Consider the following 24,668-nt stretch of genomic DNA (forward strand, 5'->3'; position numbering starts at 1 on the left):
TATGTTGCCGTTTCTTCTCAAATTATCTTCTAGGGTGAAAATGAGCCACCTAAAAAAAAAAAAAAGTAAATGCCAACAAATTAATATAAAAAGTCATTACAAATAAATGAAGGTTAATAAATGATAAGAAAAAAATTGTAATATGAGAAATGCCATCATCAATCATGTACCTGATGTGTGAATATGTGCTTGATCTCATTCAGCTCTTCTGGATCTGATCTCACAAACCACAATAATGACAGTAGCCACGCCCACCAGAGCAGAGAGGACCAATCGGATCACAGCTTCAGTAGGACCACACCAGTGGACAGAGTCTGAGGAATAAACACATCAAACTGAGATCAGATCAGTCAATAAACACTAATATCAGCGCTGTCGTACCTGCACATGTGTGACAGAGTGTGTTGATGTCCAGATGTGTGGTCTGGTTGCTGATGGGATTGTTCAGCACACAGCTGTAGGTGTTTTTATCCTGATATTCCACCTCCAGAGGTAGAGAGAGACTGATGCTGAGATCAGACGCACTGATGCTGGACAATACACTGATTCCTGCGTACCAGGAGAGAGTCACATGACTCACATTCACCACTGATGAACACACCAATGAACATGAAGATGATGAAGATGATGAAGAACAGTGTGAAGAGTTACTGATGATGACAGGAACAGGCAGACGAGCTGGAAAACATCAGAGAATAAAGATGAATGAGGATGAAGAAGATATTCAAGCAGACGAGGAAGAAACATGCGAGGAACCAAGATTATTAAAAGTAGAGCATTTAAAACAATCTGAAATAGAAAGTTAAATATTAACCAGAAAAAAAGCTATTTAGACATTTTAAGTAATTTGATACTTCTTCAGATTTACTTTAATGTTGCAATAAATAAAAGAAATGAAAACAATAATAAACTCACCGTAGACAGTGAGACTGAAACCCTTGGTCTCACTGTTGATCAGTAGTTTATAATCTCCATCATGTTCAGTTGTGGTGTTTGTGATGGTCAGAGATCCAGTTTGATTGTCCAGCTTCAGTCTGTCTCTGAATCTCCCATCAAGAACATCATCATATACAGTGATTCTGTCGAGCCGTTTATTGATTTCTGCTATTAAGGTGTTTTTAAACCTCCAGTGAATCTGATAATAATCCTTAATTTTAGTAAGATCACAGTTTAGAGCGACTGAATCTCCCTCGTTCACTGGTATTTCACCTGTATCATCAAACACACACACATGAAGAACAAATGGAAAAAGGGTTTGTCGCAGATTAAGACTTTTAAATGACTCGATGGTATATATGTAGCCAATGATGATAATCTCTCTCTGGGGCGTGCCTTATTTTACGTGGCCTATAAAGATAGCCTTAGGTGTGGTAGGAAGGTGCGTCTCATAGTCACGGGTGACGTCATCCATTTCCGGTGTGTCGCGGGGGTCACCGTGATTTTGCCAAGTAAGATGTGTTCCTGGATCAACAAATTTTGTTGATCCTGGATCAACATTTAATCAACCAATCACAAGCCTCTGATGTCATCAGTGTGTGCCGACCAAATCCAATCGGTCCATTTTGAATCTTCCCTCCTCTCTTGCCTCTGACAAAAGGTAAGTTATTTTGTCTGTCCTCTTTCTTTGACCCTCTCTGCAACTAAAAATCTGACTTTGTAAATGTATTTATTCACTAAAAAATCCTGAAATAGAACACTTAAATGGCATAATGTAATGCAACCCTGAACATACATGCAACAGCCATGAGCCGTTTAGCTAATAGCTAAGCTTACCTCACTCCACAACCCCTAAAAGTCTTCTTTCTCTCATACCTTTACACACAAATACACATTTAATATTTAATAAAATGTTATAATAATGTTTAAAATTTTCAATAAATTCCAGGTCTTTAAAACAGATTACTATAATTTTAGTCTGAATGAAGTGTGCAAAAATTATATGACATTTAAAAAAACAGTAGAATAATTGCTTTTTGAATCTGATTGAAATCAATATTTTGATAATTGCTATCGTCATCATTTCAATATGGGGTAGATTCACTAATGTTGATCCAGGACCATCATGACCATTTCAATACGGGGTAGATTCGCTAATGTTGATCCAGGACCATCATGACCATTTCAATACAGGGTAGATTCGCTAATGTTGATCCAGGACCATCATGACCATTTCAATACAGGGTAGATTCGCTAATGTTGATCCAGGACCATCATGACCATTTCAATACGGGGTAGATTCGCTAATGTTGATCCAGGACCATCATGACCATTTCAATACGGGGTAGATTCGCTAATGTTGATCCAGGACCATCATGACCATTTCAATACGGGGTAGATTCACTAATGTTGATCCAGGACCATCATGACCATTTCAATACAGGGTAGATTCACTAATGTTGATCCAGGACCATCATGATCATTTCAATACGGGGTAGATTCGCTAATGTTGATCTAGGACCATCATGATCATTTCAATACGGGGTAGATTCGCTAATGTTGATCTAGGACCATCATGATCATTTCAATATGGGGTAGATTCGCTAATGTTGATCCAGGACCATCATGATCATTTCAATACGGGGTAGATTCACTAATGTTGATCCAGGACCATCATGACCATTTCAATACGGGGTAGATTCGCTAATGTTGATCCAGGACCATCATGATCATTTCAATACGGGGTAGATTCGCTAATGTTGATCCAGGACCATCATGACCATTTCAATACGGGGTAGATTCACTAATGTTGATCCAGGACCATCATGACCATTTCAATACAGGGTAGATTCACTAATGTTGATCTAGGACCATCATGATCATTTCAATACGGGGTAGATTCGCTAATGTTGATCTAGGACCATCATGACCATTTCAATATGGGGTAGATTCGCTAATGTTGATCCAGGACAATCATGACGATTTCAATATGGGGTTGATTCGCTAATGTTGATCCAGGACCATCATGACGATTTCAATATGGGGTTGATTTGCTAATGTTGATCCAGGACCATCATGACCATTAGCCTGGCTAACGTCAGACCAAGTCTCATTGAGACTTGGTCTGGGAACTACGTGTGCATTTTCTCGTATTTGAGGCGTGGTTTACGAATGCCCAGAGCCGTTTATTGGGCGCTATGAATGTCTATCAAATGCGCCTGTATGTAGCTCATAGCCAATCGCTTCAATTATACCAGATGACGTATGTAGAGTGAGAGAAATTTGACGAGGAAAAAGACGATGGGTCAAAGATTTATTTGTACACGATGGCGTTTAGCGAATATTACCGTTTGTGCAAGATAAACATGAGGGTAGAAGGTAACGTCGAGTCTGATATAAACAAACTGCTTCGGTGTCGTCATCATCTTGCTGCTCCCTCCCCGTTCTGTGATTGGTTCCCTTTTTCAGGGGAAAATTTGTTCCATGGTGTCCAGACTGCCTAGCAGCGTGAATGAAATCGCGCTGCGAGCAAGGCAGTATGGGGAAACCCAGGCTACATGACCATTTCAATATGGGGTAGATTCGCTAATGTTAATCCAGGACCATCATGATCATTTCAATATGGGGTAGATTCGCTAATGTTGATCTAGGACCATCATGACCATTTCAATATGGGGTAGATTCGCTAATGTTGATCCAGGACCATCATGACCATTTCAATATGGGGTAGATTCGCTAATGTTAATCCAGGACCATCATGATCATTTCAATATGGGGTAGATTCGCTAATGTTGATCTAGGACCATCATGACCATTTCAATATGGGGTAGATTCACTAATGTTGATCCAGGACCATCATGACCATTTCAATACGGGGTAGATTCGCTAATGTTGATCCAGGACCATCATGACCATTTCAATACGGGGTAGATTCGCTAATGTTGATCCAGGACCATCATGATCATTTCAATATGGGGTAGATTCGCTAATGTTTATCCAGGACCATCATGATCATTTCAATACGGGGTAGATTCGCTAATGTTGATCTAGGACCATCATGACCATTTCAATACGGGGTAGATTCGCTAATGTTGATCCAGGACCATCATGATCATTTCAATATGGGGTAGATTCGCTAATGTTTATCCAGGACCATTTCAATACGGGGTAGATTCGCTAATGTTGATCCACGACCATCATGATCATTTTATTTTGGCGTAATAATTAAATAATAAATTGTATTAAATAACCCAAATCTGTCATGATTCCCATAAATTAGCATGGTAAGCAAATTTTCCAACATTTCTACTGTAGTTACGGTCAAATTATAAGTTAATTGGAATCTTTGCGTTTTATTACTTATTACAGTGTTGGATTAAATCTAGATCTACTATTTTGTATTGTAGGAAGTGCTACTGTAATTGTAACTGTAAATCTTAATACTCAGTTTAAGGAAAAATAACTTAGTTATGCACTGTAGTCACATTTTACAGTGTCTAGTAAAACTTTTTTGGATACTTTTGCCTTCATTTATATAATTAATTAGCTTAACCCACATTTCTATTTTATTCTTGAAGGGGCTATATGTGGAATTCACTAACCCTTGTTATGCTTACACAGACAACCTAGGAAGTCAGGGAAGGTCTCGTTTTTTAAGCATCATAGTAAACATTGGCAATAAAAAAGTGATTAATATATGAAAATTCTTACATATAGCCCCTTTAAATTGTTAACAGAAATGCTTCCTAATGAACTGTGACATTCTTGTTTTCCAGCTTTCAACGTATGATTCAACATGACTAGTAAGGGTGCACATTCCGTATCACATATACATACATACCCTTTTAAATTTGTGCTAATGACTTTTATACACATAACCTATATACAGATATACAACCTTGGGAGTCCTTAGTGGGCTGTGTTGGGCCAAATAGCATTTCAGCTGCCCATTTAAAAGCACTGTATGAACCAGGCTACATACCAGATGTGGTAAGCTAAAAGTGTATTTATTAATTGCAGGTGTATTTCAGAATTTTATGATTTTCAGGTTCTAACTAAAGTTATCAATAGGTAATGGATGCTCTCATGAGTATCACCTGCAAGGTATGCAATATATAATATATGTCTGTATGTATATCAAATCAAATCAAATCAAGTATATTTGTATAGCGCTTTTCACAATACAGATTGTATCAAAGCAGCTTCACAGTATTAAATTAAAATAAAATAATACAACAAAGTTTGTTTCTAGTGGAATTTATTGATTGATAGAATAAAATTAAATATCCCCAAAATATCCCCAACTGAGCAAGCCAAAGGCAACAGTAGCAAGGAACCGAAAAAAACTCCATCAAGTGACCTAATGGTGTCCTAAAACTCATCAGGTGACCTAATGGAGAAAAAAAAAAAAAACCTCGGGAGAACCCAGGCTCAGTCGGGGGCCAGTTCTCCTCTGGCATTTATGAACTAGAGGCCGGATTGTAGTTTGAAACTGTGAGATTAACAATATTATATGAATGCCTGGCCGAAAAGATGCGTCTTTAATCTAGTTTTAAACTGGGAGAGCGAGTCCGAGCAACGAACAGTATCAGGAAGACTATTCCAGAGTTTCGGAGCCAAATGTGAAAATGCTCTCCCTCCTTTGGTTGATCTGGATATCCTAGGTATGACCAAAAGCCTCAAATTTATTGATCTTAAAGAGCGCGATGGATTATAGGGTGATAGAAGATCCGTTAAATAGACTGGAGCTAAGCTGTTTAGGGCTTTATAAGTCAATAGCAATACCTTATAATTAATACGGAACTTTATAGGTAGCCAATGTAGTGATGATAAAATCAGTGTTATATGATCATATTTTCTTGATCTAGTAAGAACTCTAGCAGCTGCATTTTGGACTAACTGTAGCTTGTTTATAGAGGATGCAGGACAACCGGTTAATAAAGCATTACAGTAATCTAGTCTCGAGGTCATGAATGCATGAACTAACTTTTCTGCTTCAGAAACTGATAGCATATTACGTAGCTTAGTGTAATAGACTTGTGTATTTACAGGTTAAGGCTGCCACCTTGTGGGTCATTATTGAAATGGCAGTGGTTGTGTTAAGGATTGTTTGGCAAACAATATTTGAGCCAATGCGGCATCTGTAGTTGGGAATTTGTTCACTGAAACAACAGAGTAAAGACGTGTTCGGTAGTTCTGCTCAGTCTGTTTATTGTCTTCCACACGATACACCACACTTAGCAATGTTTCTAAGGTGGAAAAAGGCTGTTTTTGTAACATACGAAATATGATTTTCAAAAGACAGGTTACAATCGAGTATAACACCGAGTATATATGTATGTATTTATAGTGCTATGCATAAGTTTAGACACCCATGCTAAAGTTGACTAAAAAGAGGAATAAAAAATCATCTTTTGGAAATTGAACTTAATGCCTTAATTAAAAAAATTGGGAAAAATCCAACCTTTAAGGACACCAATTTCTTTGTGATTGAATAATGTATCGTAAATAAATAAATGTTCTTCCTTAAAATACAGGGTGCATAAGTCTGGACACCCCTATGTTAAATTCCCATAGAAACAGGCAGATTTTTATTTTTAAAGTTAAAAAAGTTTTTAAGTTATAAAGTTCCCTTGGCCTTTGGAATTAAAATAGCCCCACATCATCACATAGCCTTCACCATACCTAGAGATTGGCATGGTTTTATTTCAGTTAGCCTAAGCTGGTTTGATTTGCATTGAGAGATGATCTTATGGAAAGTACCCCATGCCAATCTCTAGGTATGGTACCATACATACATTTTCAATGGAGGGACAGAAAGCTCTCGGACAAAATCTAAAATATCTTAAACTGTGTTCCGAAGATGAACGGAGGTCTTACGGGCTTGGAACGACATGAGGGTGAGTCATTAATGACATAATTTTCATTTTTGGGTGAACTAACCATTTAAGGTTGTTAAATCTGACAATAAGCTTTTATGTTTGACATTTTGTTTATACAGATGGTTCATCTCTTCAAAATGTTCCCAATTAATCGAGAACTAATTTAATCAGGGGCCTTTTATTTCTGTAAAATACCCTTATATTTGTGTTATATTAATAATTTTGTTAAATCAATAATGCTCAGTGTAAAATAAGATTCTTGCATCTTTAATATGTGGAAAAATTAAAAATGTTTTATTTGATGAATGGTGTATGATTCCTTTTTATGAACACAAACAGAAACATACCACATGTCATCTAGCCACATTGCAATGGTACTGTAACGGTAATAATTAATAATAGATCTAAAATATAAAATTTACATTGACAGAATCTCTTTTTTAGCACACAAAATACATTACATTGAAAACAGCTTTGCAGATTCTTCCGAAAACAGTATTGTTTTGAAATTAACATCAAGTTAAACAAAACATTTGGCCACACTAAAATAGCTCTTAATTTGATCCCAAAATTTATACAAGATATTCGGCACCCAATCCTGTATTCACGTTTTCTTTCATTTTCTTACTTTTTTGTGGGTTGTCTTTCTTATTTTAAACCCTCCTGAATTTGTGCCAGAAATGCAGGTTTTCTTGGAAACCTTGGAAGACTTTTTTCAGTTTTTTTGCATTGCATGGGAAGAGTGGCTGTATCTTCCCAGCAGGCACAGGACGTCAATATGACGTTAGATTGACGTTGGACCCAAACGTTGGAAAGACGTTGCATTTTGATTGAAAATGAAAATCAGGTTGACGCCATAACCCAACGTCAGTCTGACGTCAATATCCAACGTCTGTCCAACGTTGGATGTTGACGTCATTCTAACGTTTGGTTATGATGTCAACCCGATTTTCATTTTCAACCAAAATGCAACGTCTATCCAACGTTTGATGTAGACGTCAATCTAACGTTGGGTTATGATGTCAACCCGATTATCATTTTCAACCAAAATGCAATGTCTGTCCAACATTGAAAGTAAACATCAGTCTGACGTTGGGTTATGATGTCAACTCGATGTTGGGTAAACCTCCCATGTTGGACATTGCATTTTGGTTGAAAATGGAAATCAGTTTGCAGAGGTGGACAGTAACAAAGTACATTTACTTGAGTACTGTACTTAAGTACACTTTTTGAGTATCTGTACTTTACTTGAGTATTATTTTTTCTGGAAACTTTTTACTTTAACTTCACTACATTTGAAAGACAAATATCGTACTTTTTACTCCACTACAATTCTGTCAAGGTCCTTGAGTAGAAAGTAGTAATGTCAGTAAGGGGATGATTTTGGTTGGAAATGAAAGTCGGGTTGACGTCAGAACCCGACTGATGTTGGTTTCTGACGTCAACCCGATTTTCGTTTTCAACCACAATACAACGTCTGTCCAACGTTGGAGATTAATATCAGCGTTGGATTCTGACATCAACCTGATTTTCATTTTTAACGTTGTGTTTGGTCTTCTAAATTTTGTCATTGTTTTGGTGCACACTAGCTTATAGATAACAGTAAGGTTAACATATTCATACTAAAAGCCAAAAAAACTTTAAATAGGGCACTATTTGAGGGAACAGCCATTTGGGTGTCGGAAACCATTGTGGACGTTATTGAGTGCACTTATTCAATCTCACATTCAATCCCACTACTGGAACTGTGTTCTAGAAATAAATGTGTTATTGATATGAGGGTAGGCAGGCATAGATTCAGAGGCATAAGGTACTGTAAGTATTACACACAACAATGCAACAATAATAAAACAATGCATTGACATTTACTTTTGATACTTAAGTACTTTTAAAAACAAGTACTTCTGTGCTTTTACTTAAGTAAAAATCGGTCTTTACAACTTTTACTTGTAACGGAGTAATATTTGACCAGTAGTATCTGTACTTTCACTCAAGTAAGGAAGTTGTGTACTTTGTCCACCTCTGTCAGTTTGACATCAGAACCCAATGTTAAGCTAGACATCAAACTCACATGTTGGGCCAGATATCAGTCAAAACACAACATCAGCTGTCAAATTCCAACTTATATAATATATGGTTATTTTGTTGGCATGACATCGTACTTTTAGCAAAGCCAGGTTTTCGTTGTAAAATAAAAATCAACATACAAAGAAACTTTATGTAACAACAAGATCGAACAGAGGTCAAGATCCAAAGACAACCCAAAGGTCTTAATCTTAATTTATCTTAAGACAAGAGCAAACAGAAAAGTAACTTAAAAATCTTAGTGAAACTGGAATCCACAAATGTTGTTTATTAGATAAATGACCAAGAAATTAAATGGAATATAAAATAACCTTTTTTTTTTTTTTTTTTTTTTTACATTATTTTAACAGAAGGATTACAACAATAACCATTTATATTTAACATTATCCTTATTCTAAAATCATACAAATGTTTTTCCTGCCGCCTCCGCCCACCCTGTCTGGGGCATATTTTAAACATAAGGCGACCACCGCTCCAATGTTTGCCTCTGTCTCCTTTGAAGTCCTCTGGACACTCTCTGTAAGAAATATTAGAAAATTAAAATGTATGGGGAATATAGGATATGATGCACTACAGTAAGCATTAAAACAAGAAATATTGCAAACAGTCTTAATGCTAGGGTAGGAAATTTCACAGAGGCAATAGCAAGCTAGCTTTGAAAGCATACAATCCCACCCTCCCTTCAGAGGGTGCAAAGAGCCAAGAGGAGAGACAGATTTGGTGGAGGAAAGTGCAATGCTTTTAGATTACCTCATGTCTTATTCACTGGTGAGGCATAACAATACTAATGAATGTGAATAATGAAAAAAAGTTTAAAAAAAAAAAACATATTGCAACAATATAATGTCATAAGTTTCATTTTTTTTAAATAAAACCTTTTTCACTTGTTGGTTCAAGAGGAACTGCTAATGTTTGGCATCTATTCTCACTTTCTCTGCACAATGAACACGCTAATGTGATCCACTTCTTGATCTCATCCACCAGCTGAGGGTGAATCTGCTGAAAATTATCTTCTACAGAAACATCATGTCCATTGTGCTGGTCAAATATTCTCTGCACAAAAACTTTGTGTCCTTTCCAATCATTTTTTACTTTAAAAGAGTAAACATGCTTTACACCCAACAGCTCTGTGACTTCTTTCATATACATTTCCAGATCTTCTGCAATGGAAAATATAATATCCTCTTCTTTTATCTTTTAAACTGGAGCAATTTGTGGTCCTGAATGATTTTGTGTGCCCTTTGTTAATTATTTCTGTGATAAAGTTCTCTTCTTGATCATCTGGTTTAAGAACATGCACCTTGAGTTTAATGTTTTTCTGTCTTATTTTTCTCCTTTCTTAATTTTCCACAGACTTTTTGATAAACTCCTCAATCATAGAACATTTCTGAAATGTGTACACACAAAAAATGATATTTAATTCATTTTCAATCAGCGTCACCAAACACATTTACTACCTTTAAATGAGGAAACACTAACAAAGAGCTGATAAGTTGAAATATTACATTTAAAAAAAAATTAAAGCTCTCCACATGAATGTAAAGGGATTGGTGATTCATTGATTCTGAATAAATGATGGTCCTGAATCAACATGAGTCCATCTACCGCATATTGAACTGATTGTGAATTTACCCCATACTGAAATTGCCATGATGGTCCTGGATTAACATTAGTGAATCTACCCCATATTGAACTGACCATGATGGTCCTGGATCAACATTAGCGAATCTACCCCATATTGAAATTGCCATGATGGTCCTGGATTAACATTAGTGAATCTACCCCATATTGAAATGATCATGATGGTCCTGGATCAACATTAGTGAATCTACCCCATATTGAAATGGTCATGATGGTCCTGGATCAACATTAGTGAATCTACCCCATATTGAAATGGTCATGATGGTCCTGGATCAACATTAGCGAATCTACCCCATATTGAAATGATCATGATGGTCCTGGATCAACATTAGCGAATCTACCCCATATTGAAATGATCATGATGGTCCTGGATCAACATTAGCGAATCTACCCCATATTGAAATGGTCATGATGGTCCTGGATCAACATTAGCGAATCTACCCCATATTAAAATGATCATGATGGTCCTGGATCAACATTAGCGAATCTACCCTGTATTGAAATGGTCATGATGGTCCTGGATCAACATTAGCGAATCAACCCCATATTGAAATGGTCATGATGGTCCTGGATCAACATTAGCGAATCTACCCCATATTGAAATGGTCATGATGGTCCTGGATCAACATTAGCGAATCTACCCCATATTGAAATGATCATGATGGTCCTGGATCAACATTAGCGAATCTACCCTGTATTGAAATGGTCATGATGGTCCTGGATCAACATTAGCGAATCAACCCCATATTGAAATCGTCATGATGGTCCTGGATCAACATTAGCGAATCTACCCTGTATTGAAATGGTCATGATGGTCCTGGATCAACATTAGCGAATCTACCCCATATTGCAATCGTCATGATGGTCCTGGATCAACATTAGCGAATCTACCCCATATAGAAATGGTCATGATGGTCCTGGATCAAGATTAGTGAATCTACCCCATATTGAAATGGTCATGATGGTCCTGGATCAACATTAGTGAATCTACCCCATATAGAAATGGTCATGATGGTCCTGGATCAAAATTAGCGAATCTACCCCGTATTGAAATGGTCATGATGGTCCTGGATCAACATTAGCGAATCTACCCCATATTGAAATGATCATGATGGTCCTGGATCAACATTAGTGAATCTACCCCATATTGAAATGGTCATGATGGTCCTGGATCAACATTAGTGAATCTACCCCATATAGAAATGGTCATGATGGTCCTGGATCAAAATTAGCGAATCTACCCCGTATTGAAATGGTCATGATGGTCCTGGATCAACATTAGCGAATCTACCCCATATTGAAATGATCATGATGGTCCTGGATCAACATTAGTGAATCTACCCCATATTGAAATGGTCATGATGGTCCTGGATCAACATTAGCGAATCTACCCTGTATTGAAATGGTCATGATGGTCCTGGATCAACATTAGCGAATCTACCCCGTATTGAAATGGTCATGATGGTCCTGGATCAACATAAGTGAATCTACCCTGTATTGAAATGGTCATGATGGTCCTGGATCAACATTAGCGAATCTACCCCATATTGAAATGGTCATGATGGTCCTGGATCAACATTAGCGAATCTACCCCATATTGAAATCGTCATGATGGTCCTGGATCAAAATTAGCGAATCTACCCCATATTGAAATGATCATGATGGTCCTGGATCAACATTAGTGAATCTACCCCATATTGAAATGATCATGATGGTCCTGGATCAACATTAGCGAATCTACCCTGTATTGAAATGGTCATGATGGTCCTGGATCAACATTAGCGAATCTACCCCATATTGAAATCGTCATGATGGTCCTGGATCAAAATTAGCGAATCTACCCCATATTGAAATGATCATGATGGTCCTGGATCAACATTAGTGAATCTACCCCATATTGAAATGATCATGATGGTCCTGGATCAAAATTAGCGAATCTACCCCATATTGAAATGGTCATGATGGTCCTGGATCAACATTAGCGAATCTACCCCATATTGAAATGATCATGATGGTCCTGGATCAACATTAGCGAATCTACCCTGTATTGAAATGGTCATGATGGTCCTGGATCAACATTAGCGAATCTACCCTGTATTGAAATGGTCATGATGGTCCTGGATCAAAATTAGCGAATCTACCCCGTATTGAAATGGTCATGATGGTCCTGGATCAACATTAGCGAATCTACCCCATATTGAAATGATCATGATGGTCCTGGATCAACATTAGTGAATCTACCCCATATTGAAATGGTCATGATGGTCCTGGATCAACATTAGCGAATCTACCCTGTATTGAAATGGTCATGATGGTCCTGGATCAACATTAGCGAATCTACCCCGTATTGAAATGGTCATGATGGTCCTGGATCAACATAAGTGAATCTACCCTGTATTGAAATGGTCATGATGGTCCTGGATCAACATTAGCGAATCTACCCCATATTGAAATGGTCATGATGGTCCTGGATCAACATTAGCGAATCTACCCCATATTGAAATCGTCATGATGGTCCTGGATCAAAATTAGCGAATCTACCCCATATTGAAATGGTCATGATGGTCCTGGATCAAAATTAGCGAATCTACCCCATATTGAAATGGTCATGATGGTCCTGGATCAACATTAGCGAATCTACCCCATATTGAAATGGTCATGATGGTCCTGGATCAACATTAGTGAATCTACCCTGTATTGAAATGGTCATGATGGTCCTGGATCAACATTAGTGAATCTACCCTGTATTGAAATGGTCATGATGGTCCTGGATCAACATTAGCGAATCAACCCCATATTGAAATGGTCATGATGGTCCTGGATCAACATTAGCGAATCTACCCCGTATTGAAATGGTCATGATGGTCCTGGATCAACATTAGCGAATCTACCCCGTATTGAAATGGTCATGATGGTCCTGGATCAACATTAGCGAATCTACCCCGTATTGAAATGGTCATGATGGTCCTGGATCAACATTAGCGAATCTACCCCGTATTGAAATGGTCATGATGGTCCTGGATCAACATTAGCGAATCTACCCCATATTGAAATGGTCATGATGGTCCTGGATCAACATTAGCGAATCTACCCCATATTGAAATGGTCATGATGGTCCTGGATCAACATTAGCGAATCTACCCTGTATTGAAATGGTCATGATGGTCCTGGATCAACATTAGTGAATCTACCCCGTATTGAAATGGTCATGATGGTCCTGGATCAACATTAGCGAATCTACCCCGTATTGAAATGGTCATGATGGTCCTGGATCAACATTAGCGAATCTACCCCGTATTGAAATGGTCATGATGGTCCTGGATCAACATTAGCGAATCTACCCCGTATTGAAATGGTCATGATGGTCCTGGATCAACATTAGCGAATCTACCCCGTATTGAAATGGTCATGATGGTCCTGGATCAACATTAGCGAATCTACCCCATATTGAAATGGTCATGATGGTCCTGGATCAACATTAGCGAATCTACCCCGTATTGAAATGGTCATGATGGTCCTGGATCAACATTAGCGAATCTACCCTGTATTGAAATGGTCATGATGGTCCTGGATCAACATTAGTGAATCTACCCCGTATTGAAATGGTCATGATGGTCCTGGATCAACATTAGCGAATCTACCCCGTATTGAAATGGTCATGATGGTCCTGGATCAACATTAGCGAATCTACCCTGTATTGAAATGGTCATGATGGTCCTGGATCAACATTAGCGAATCTACCCCGTATTGAAATGGTCATGATGGTCCTGGATCAACATTAGTGAATCTACCCCATATTGAAATGACGACGATAGCAATTATCAAAATATTGATTTCAATCAGATTCAAAAAGCAATTATTCTACTGTTTTTTTAAATGTCATATAATTTTTGCACACTTCATTCAGACTAAAATTATAGTAATCTGTTTTAAAGACCTGGAATTTATTGAAATTTTTAAACATTATTATAACATTTTATTAAATATTAAATGTGTATTTGTGTGTAAAGGTATGAGAGAAAGAAGACTTTTAGGGGTTGTGGAGTGAGGTAAGCTTAGCTATTAGCTAAACGGCACATGGTTGTTGCATGTATGTTCAGGGTTGCATTACATTATGCCATTTAAGTGTTCTATTTCAGGATTTTTTAGTGAATAAATACATTTACAAAGTCAGATTTTTAGTTGCAGAGAGGGTCAAAGAAAGAGGACAGACAAAATAACTTACCTTTTGTCAGAGGCAAGAGAGGAGGGAAGATTCAAAATGGACAGATTGGATTTGGTCGGCACACACTGATGACATCAGAGGCTTGTGATTGGTTGATTAAATGATGATCCAGGATCAACAAAATTTGTTGATCCAGGAACACATCTTACTTGGCAAAATCACGGTGACCGTGTGGGTGGGAGTGTTTGTCTGGTAAGGAGCTGCAGTCGCGGCTGTGTTCCTGAACGTTTGAATTGAACTGGGTTTTATGTACTTTGGCTCGCGTATCTTTCTAGTGTGGACTGAGGAAGCCTGCGGTACAACGCATGTGGTACCCGATTGATGTTACGCCCTGGAGTTTAAATGCCCTGTGCATCGCAAGCAGTTTAAACTGGTAGGTTGTTAATTTATTGTTTGTTGCACTAAGGGTCTGAATTGACCATTTTAAATTTGTATTTATCTTTCTAGTTTACAAACTGAGGGAGAAACGTTGCAGTGGGTTTCTCGTCGGGGCTTTTGTGGCTGTCTTCGTATATGCTGACTGTTATACCACTGATTGTTGTTCAGTATTGTGCTGCATATGGTCACGTTACAGACTCTCGTCTCGCGGTGCTTTGCTGGCTCGACTGCAGGAATGGATGCGTAATCTACCGCAAACTGCATTCACGTGCTGCTGTGGTATACGTGTTTATTTCTGTTTAAAGCTGGACACTTGCAACATCAGCTGTCTGGTAGTCTGGCGTACCGCAGATTCGATACGACGGCCTAACGTTACTCTCGCTTTGAGGCATCAAATGGTTTAACCATCCAGCAGTCATCTTGATCTGGTTCCTTTTTGAGTGGTGTAACGCTATATAATTTGAATTATGTTTTGCTTATTCTGTTTGCTTTCTTGCTTTGTTTATGTGAACCCATTGCTTTAAAACATTTAGTATTATTTTATTGTAGATTTGTTTTTGTTTGTTTGTTTTTTATTATTATTTTGTTGTCAACCAAGTTTCTGTGAAGTGGTTGTTAACCGAACATTTTCTTTTGTTGGATTAGATTTTTTTCTTGCATCCACCGTTTCAGTGAACTGGCTTATTAGTGGATGGCAACCAGACATGTGTAATTGCTCTTAATTCATTGATTACTTAGTTTTATAAGAATGTATGTGAGTGTGTATATTTGACCATATGTTTAAACGTGTAATTCTGCTTCCTCTCCAGTTGTTTGGGTGATCAGGATTTGTGTCTGTGTGGACGAGTCTCTCTTTCTGCTTGGTGGTGGTCTCTTCCGATTGCAGTGTTCCACATTTGTGGTCTGAAGTGTGAGTATGAGCACTCAAAAAAATGAACTAGGAAGGTTGTGCACTTTACATAATATATTTATATTTAGTTTACTTATAATAATTGTGTTTGTTGACTTGAAATGTTTTTTTCTATTAAGGTCCACGTAATTATGTTTCAACTTAACAGTACAAAATCCTAACATGTTGTCTAAACACAAACCATTTATGTTAAGTAAAAAATTCTTACATCCAGAGGGTGGCAGTATAGTGCGACGCCAACTGCCATTTTGCCCTAACTTAATTTGATTGTGCTCAATCTGCTTAATGTTTAATTTAAGTTTACTTAATCTGTTTGTGTTGGATTACATGAATGATTTGTGTTGCATTAACTGAAACTGGGCAGTGCTTGTTAGTTCCCAGCATGCTTTGCATATGGTTGAATTAAGAGAGAATAAATGTTAAAATTAAGTGTTTTATGTTTTTTTGAGAAAATGAGAAAAGGGGAAGACTTGATAGTGTGTAATTGTGTTTAATGTTCAATTACATTGGAATTATTAGAACCATTTAAATTACAGTGTGTTACCATTGTGGAGAAGTGTGGAGTATTTTGTTTGGCTGTGGACTGATTTAATTACTTTAAATGCTTTGGTTGAAGGAGCATGTAAATCTTAGCATTTAATATGCTGATATGTGCTGCTACTAGCAAATAGCTAGCTATAGTCTATCAATTTAATTATGTGTTACTAAAATAAATGAAATATTAATGGATGAATAAAAATAACAAACACATAAGTTGATTGCAAAATAAAGAATTAGTTGGTCCAAAACATTGCAAATTAGTTGGGCTGACACTATTAAATTAAGCTGTGTCCAACCATACTAAATAAGTTGAATCAACCTTAATAAATTAAGTTGACCCAACGTAACTACATTAAATTGGAATAACAGAATTGCATAATGCTGAAATGAAGCAAGTTAATCATGTGGAAATCATTTCCATGATTTTTTTTTTATGTTCATTCAAAGAGTTATATTTTTGAGTGAGTGTTTGCTGTGTCATTTTCAGAAAATGAGCGAGTAGTCCCCCAGCCCTGGAGTGGAGGCTGGATTGTGTGTGTTTGTGTGTATTTTGCTTCGTATATTTATTAGGGATGTGCACGAATATTCGAATTTTCGAATATTCGATCTGTAATTATTATTCGAAAAATAAAATACTATTCGAATTTTATCGAATTTATGAAGCCGTAATACTTTGCGGGTCGTAAATGCAGTGAATCCCTGATAAATCCCCAAGCACTAACTCGCAGTTATAATTAAATGCACTGGGTGGCACTGTGGCGCGTGTTTGACAAGTTGTTTGTATTTGATCATAATGTTGTCGTCTGCCTCGCGAAGTTTGGAATTACTAGTCGAAAATGAGGTTACTAAATGATTTTACAAAATGGAATTACTTTTGATCAAATTAATTAATAAATCTGGAGTTATAATATCACCACAATGAGAAATCACATGAAATCCAAACTGCAGTCGACTGAGGAAAGACAGCTGTCCATCACTGTATCACGACTGCAGGCCATAAGCGCAGCTGTAGTGCGAGTGATCCGAGATGATAACTTATCTAATAGCAAAATGATTTTGAGATATATTCTTCCTTTAAGTTTAGTTGAGAGAGAGGTTTAAGAACAGAAAACGCAAAGTGCTGTTAGAACTAGAAGACCGTTATCTTTGTTTCTCTGAAACGTCTGTCAGCGCAGCGTGTTTTCTCACTCGAGCATAAATTGCTGGCGGCGCGCCTGCATGTGGATATTATTGTTTTTCTCAACATAAACGTGAAACAATATAAACACGATAATCATATGCTGACTCGAGTGTATGTGTAGGCTACGTTCTTCTGTAACTACGATAACTGGCGCAATCGGCTTCTCTGCTTTATTAGGCGTTTTTTTTTTTCGTTCGCGCTGCTTGAGCTTATATCCTTTTGTTCTTAATATTGTTTTGTTTACACCTTTTCCTACTGTTTAATGTTTTCAATTAAAAGAAAACTTTAACATATTGTAAGCTTGCTGTGTATATTGCCTAATCGTAAGCTTCTTCAGAAATGGTGACCAAAAAAAAAAAAACTTAAAAAATAACGTATTTTTCGTTAAACGTCATTTAAATAAACGAATATTCGAATATTCGAATTTTATGAGCCCGAATATTCGAATGCAATATTTTTTTAAAATGCCCATCCCTAATATTTATACATGTATTAATTGTGCCCAAATAAAAACTGTCATTTTGTATTTCATCTGTCTCTGGTCTTATCTCAGCCGCAACCGAAACTGTGTGCTTTAAGTTAATCTTATCAGGCGATTCCCCGGTAAATTTGCCTCCGGGGTGGCGTAGTCGGGTATCTTAGAGGGGTAGAGTTTAAGTCTGCCTTTTGGGGGTGAGGCAACTCTCTTGCTGGTGTAAACTTTCAAATTTATGCCCATTCCAAACTAACACACCGCTACATATAGTTTTTAATTTAATTTCAAAATGAAAAATATAAAACAACAGAAAGAAGCAAAATGGTGTGTGGATTAATATTGTATTTTGTAATTAAAAATAAAACATGGTGAAACAAATATTTAACTCACTATAGACATTGAGATAGAAATCCATCCTCATGTGGTAGATCTGTAGTTTATAACGTCCATCATGTTCAGTTGTGGTGTTTGTGATGGTCAGAGATCCAGTTTGATTGTCCAGCTTCAGTCTGTCTCTGAATCTCCCATCAAGAACATCATCATATACAGTGATTCTGTTGGACCGTTTATCGATTTCAGCTAAAATGATTTCATCTCCAATTATCCTCCACTGAATCAAATCATCATCCAGAATTTGGAGAAAAGGCATTTCGAGAGTGACAGGTTCTCCCTCCTTCACTGACACGTACATTTGTGCACCTCTAGAAGAACCCGCACCTAAAGAGCAGAGTTCATCTCAGATTAACAGTTTTTATATATATATATATATTGTTTTTATAGTAAATAGTTTTAAATATAAATTTGAAATGAGCAATATAAAACAACTGAACAAACAAAAAGTTAAATGGTTAATTACAGTTTGTGGTCATTGAAATATAAAACAGGTGAAGCAAATATTTAACTCACTAATGACAGTGAGACTGAAACTCTTGATCTCACTGTTGATCTGTAGTTTATAAAGTCCAGAGGCTCTAGTTCTAGTGTTTGTGATGGTCAGAGATCCAGTTTGATTGTCCAGCTTCAGTCTGTCTCCGAATCTCCCACCTTTATATACAGTGATTCTGACGGCCCGTTTATTGATTTCTGCTATTAAAGTGTTTTCATCTCCAAACCTCCACTGAATCACATCATCATCCTTCATTTCAGTAAGATCAGAGTTAAGAGTGACAAAATTTCCCTCTCGCACAGACACTGACTTCACTTCATCACCAATCACTCCTGAAGAACAGAGTTTTTCACAGATTAAAGCTTTAAAATCACTTGATGTTGGTTTGATGAAGCTTCACTAAAATACGTTTAATCATGTAAATGTGAAGTGAATAATATTCTGTAGAAGTTCAAAGAAAAAATCCATGAAAACACATTTAAAACTCACCAACCAGACGCCACAAACACAAACAGAGCAAAACTAACATTTTCTTCACCGGTTCACTGAAAAGCCCACGATAGTAACTCTTAAGATGTCTGAAAACACTCAGATTGATCTGAAACACGACTGAACTGTGATATTTATCTGGTTGTTGCTTCAGTCACAGTTTCCGTTCACACGTCCATCTCCTTTAACATCATGAGAATCAACAAGCTTTTGCTGATCTTACATTTATGGGCCTGTATGAAAACTAAGAGTAAGCTATTGGATTAGAAATCTGTATCTACTGGTGTGTTATTTAGTGTTGTGAGCTGTCAATCATACTTGATCACGTTTTCATGTTTTGTTAACAATTTTGCGCAATGTATCAAATATATCACGGACAGCTGACTCCTGGAGCTTTTCAAATTCTGTGTGGTTAGTTTGCAGCAGTGACAGAAATTAACTTTCCCATTATGGTCAATAGATTTGTACCTTTTTTGGGCATTTTTACCTCTATAAGGGTATTTTATGTGAACTTTTATGTAAAATTCTTTACATGAAAACTAAACACACTGAACATACTGTGACAGAGCGCCCTCTTCCGGTAGGCGTGACCTCGCGCCGTAACAAGAGACGTGAGCTAGGGATGGAGGGTGCTGTGGATGTGGCCGAGGCGAAGCTGCAGGCAAGGAGGCAGGAGGTGGTGAAGAGATGGCGAAGGGTAGGCATGCCGGCAGAGGAAGCTGGAGGAGGTTTAGGCAGAGGACGGCTGACTGGGAGGAGACGGAACTGAAGGGTCCAAGGTGGTGCAGAATATGGTGATGTGATGGTGGTGAGTGGACGACGATCCCCTGGCGGTATGATGGAGCTCCACTTCCAGGACGAGGGGTAGCTCTCCGTCTGCGGGGGACTCACACTATATCTCCGCAGTTGATGGTGGTGATTCGGGCTCTGGGTTTGGCTGTGCTCTGGATCGGGGAAAGACGCTCTCCAGACACCGGATGATGGCTTCTTTCAAGTTCTGACCGGTGGTGTTTGGGAGATCCACAGGATGATGGTAATTTACCCTGAGCAAAAACAGACAATATTGTGTCTAAGATGTCACTCAATGTTAACTTTTTGTTTATTGAACTTTTACATAAAATCAGTATCACATTTACAATCATGCTGATGTTCAGGAAAAACAGCACTCTTTCTCGTGTGATATTGCTTAACATGGTCTTACGACATAAGTGTAAAAAGATATGAAAAGTCATCCAGATTTTATCCTCATATCTTGATGTTTGGGGGAATTCACACTGCATTATAAGAGGCTACATCACGCAGTGAAAGCGTGCACTCTTAAAGTGCACAAGCAGGAGTTTATCATACTTAGAGAAAAAAACGTTCCACAAACATCCAGCAGAAGCTGTTTATCCACCCAACAGATCTAACCACATTTCTGTAGATATAAAACTAAGACGAAAACCATTGCAGCATCCATTTTGATCCTGAAACCACCCAATTAAACCAGTATAATTAAACCAGTGATCAATTAAATTCTCCACAAATCGTTATAAATTTACTTTTGTGCCTGAAGCAATACGGTTATGTAACACACGTAGGTGATAGTATTTTATTTATTTATTTATTTATTTATTTATTTATTTATGTATTTATTTTATTTTTTATTTTATTTTTTTCTTCTGTTATTTTTAATTTTTTTTTTTCCCTATGTGTTTAAATGTGTACATTTGTAGATGTTAAGCAGGGCCGGCGCTAGCCATTTGGGTGCCCTAAGCACAAATGCTTGGCGGTGCCCCACCAACCCACCAACCCACCAACCCACCAACCCGCCAACCCGCCAAAGGAATAACAACCATTCAGAATTTCTTAGTTAGATTCTCTTTACTTCCAAAATAACTGCTGCAAATAAATAATTTTACATTAACAATGGCACCAAACTTGAAAAGAAATAAATAATATAAAGGTTAAAATTATAAATACCAAATACCACCACAATTACTAAAAACACAGATTTGGAACTGAACAATGTAAACACAGAAAGTTAAAAGTGCAAAGGTCTGATGAGGCACAATATAATAATTCTGTACATAATTTGACAACTCTGTGAATATGAACATATACAAACATTGAGATTGTGGGTTTTTTTTTTTCTTCTAATTGCAGTTTCAAAGTTAAAAAAAAAAAATACTCAACATGCAGGGCTAAAGCCCCGGATCTGTTGCACTACTAGCGACGCCCCTGGACATGCATACACGCATGGGCGTAATTTGTGGGTAGGACATGTCCCCACCACTATTTTCTAAGGTCGATATTGTCCCCACCACTTTTGAAACATCTCGCGGCACGAATGTACCAATACAAACAAACAAAACATCTCCAGTTAACCAGCAGAGCATTCATTTCATTCGTTTTTTAAATAAGAGGCGATCTAGCGCTGAAATGTGTTGTTTTTTAAATCAACTGATCAAAGTGCTCGTTGCCGCTGCGATCAGTGGCGCGGATACTATGTTTGTTTCTGGCTCGCGCAGCCTTCACTCAGACGCGCGCTTCAATCCGTTATGGAGAGACTCTATATTCGTTCCGGTACAATTAGAAAACAAAAAGCACAAAAAAGTGTTGTTGAGAAAAAAAAAAAAAACTATATGAGTGCGAATTAGAACTCAGAACCTCAGACACGCTTGGCAAAAATTCTACCCCTGAACCACTTAAATACACACTTAATTTCGTCGGATCAACATATAATAGGCCTCATTGAACGACCACTTAAACCCAATATTAACATGCTTTAGACATATTTTATTTGTTATTTATACTAGTAGCCTATTGTGATGATTTTTCACGACCCAGATTTTTTGGTGCCCCCCCCCAAGCACTTGGTGCCCTACGCGCAGTGCGTGATGTGCGTGTGCGGAGCGCCGGCCCTGATGTTAAGTGTTTTTATGTGAGGCATCATGTAAGCTTAAATTAATTACCTCACGGGTATCAATAAAGCTTTAAACTTATAACATTTATAATGTTTGCCTGCATTGTTCCAACAAAATGAATCAGCGAATAATAATGAGAAAACACAATAACCTATATAACTGTTCATTTAGAGAAATTTGCATTTGGTTACCAGAGAGATTTTTATCAAGCTGACTGATCGGCGCTCTGCAAGCAAGCGGGTTGACAGCACTCTGCACTCGAGCTGATTCAGCGATCTCCCCCGCTGTGGCGTTGTTGCAAATGCTGCACCATGAGTGTGGCACGTTCAGGGCACCCCTGCACCCATTTGATGAGCACAGTGAGTGCGTCCCCTGTCTGGGGAAATCCCACACAGAAGCTGCGCTCACTGAGAAGAGCTGTTCTCACTGCAAGAGTATGAGTCTCACCTCTCTCCGCTCGCGGGCCGCTTAATTTTTAGACAATGGTCCCAGCCCCTCACGCTCTCCTGTTCTCTTCCCGAAGCCCGGAGGAAGAAACAGCAGAGCCAGAGGCCTGAGAGATCGGGCACGAGTGAGCTCACGTTGGCACAGTTCCCGTGTGCCTCATTCTCCCAAAGAGAATTCTCAGGTGCTCTACTACCGCAGTCAAGCGCCCCTCTTCTGGTACAAGCGGCCTGGTCTCGTTCAGGGGATCTGATCTCCCTGATGACAGCATGTCATTGGCAGCTTCAGACATGGAGGACTGGTTGGGCTCACTGGATAACCCCACCCCCCTGCCGTCTAGAGATTCGAGTGACGCTGTGTAGCTGGGCTTTGACCTCTACATTAGCTTAACCCAGTCTCTTAATGTTGGGGGATTACCTCGCCCTACCTAGCTTTGGTGCGCTCTGGGCCTTTATTCAAGCGTCCTAGGCCAATGCCTTTGAACTACTGCCGTTACACAATTATAAGCAGAGCGATTGGACTCTGTCTAGTGACACATTACAAGTGAACCGTATAGATAGTACGTTCAGTCAGTTACTAAAGTAACCTCAGTTCCGAGATAACAGGAACAAGTACTGCGTAACCTGCCTTGCTATCATGCTGCACTCTTCAGTCGAATTGACCTGAGTTCCTATGGCAGAATGATCGCATTATATAGAGGGGTAGTGTTAACATATATAATCTATTCTATAGAAAACAATTGTAGAAGTAGTTTGAATACTATACAAGCCATATGTGTAACTGTGACTAAATCAACAAGCTTTTGCTGATCTTACATTTTCAAATGAATTCTGGCCCTGAATGAAAACTAATAGCAGAAGAGTGAAATATTGGATTAGATATCTGTATCTACTGGTGTGTTATTTAGTGCTGTGAGCTGTCAATCATATTTGACCTCTGACCTGTGACTCTTATTTGACTGTTGATGGATTCACTTTATTTCAGTGTAAAGATGTTTTGTGTGGAGTGGAAGATTGTGAGCTTCTTATTAGCAGGAGAGAAAATGAAGAAACGCTTCAGCCACAAACTACTGACACACACAGAGACGACAAACATCCAGCAGAAGCTGTTTATCCACACGTAAATCATGTATAATGTTTGCTTGTGTTGTTACTGTAGAGGCCCTGAATGGTTTCGCTCCTCAGTACTTCAGTGAGCTTTTATCACTTTATAGTCCTTCACATCCACTGCAGTCTCACAGTTCTGGCCAGTTGATAATAACTGGAATATCAAAATACACTGGAGGCGGTAGATCCTTTTCCTATTTAGAGCCAAACACTGGAATAGTCTTCCTAGCTTTGTGAAGCAGACACACTCTGTCAGTTTAAATCTAGAGTAAAGACACATCTCTTTAACCTGGCATACACATAACACATTATCACATCGTGACATTGCTATCGACGTTGTGGCCGACTGGAGCTCAAAGTGGTGAAGCTCAGATGACTGTCAAAAATAATCAGTAAAACACATCAAAACTGTTAAAATACACATCTGCATGTACAGTGAAAGCCAGTGCAGATATAAAGCACACTGCTGCAGCGACCCGCATCTCTGCACTGTTAAAGGATCTATATTAAGATGAAGATCCTGATATAATAATGAATGCTGCTCGAGCTAATGCTCAGTGAAATATGGCTCGGTTGTGTTCCTGC

The 24,668-nt window shown here is 38.1% G+C and overlaps 1 protein-coding gene across 1 annotated transcript in view; it reads right to left on the reverse strand.

The window, feature by feature from the left end:
- The window catches only part of LOC308701599 (uncharacterized protein), a gene marked incomplete at both ends in the record, with an annotated part of 35,000 nt that extends 14,892 nt beyond the window's left edge, over positions 1–20,108 (reverse strand). The window contains 4 exons of the mRNA XM_081383957.1: positions 382–678; positions 916–1,209; positions 19,297–19,470; positions 20,096–20,108. Of these exons, the coding sequence (XP_081240083.1) occupies positions 382–678; positions 916–1,209; positions 19,297–19,470; positions 20,096–20,108 (778 nt within the window). The remainder of the gene's footprint in view (positions 1–381; positions 679–915; positions 1,210–19,296; positions 19,471–20,095) is intronic.
- Between the last annotated feature and the right edge of the window lie 4,560 nt (positions 20,109–24,668).

Source organism: Scardinius erythrophthalmus (genome assembly GCF_964197995.2).
Source record: "Scardinius erythrophthalmus genome assembly, chromosome: 14".
Taxonomy (NCBI): Eukaryota; Metazoa; Chordata; class Actinopteri; order Cypriniformes; family Leuciscidae; genus Scardinius; species Scardinius erythrophthalmus.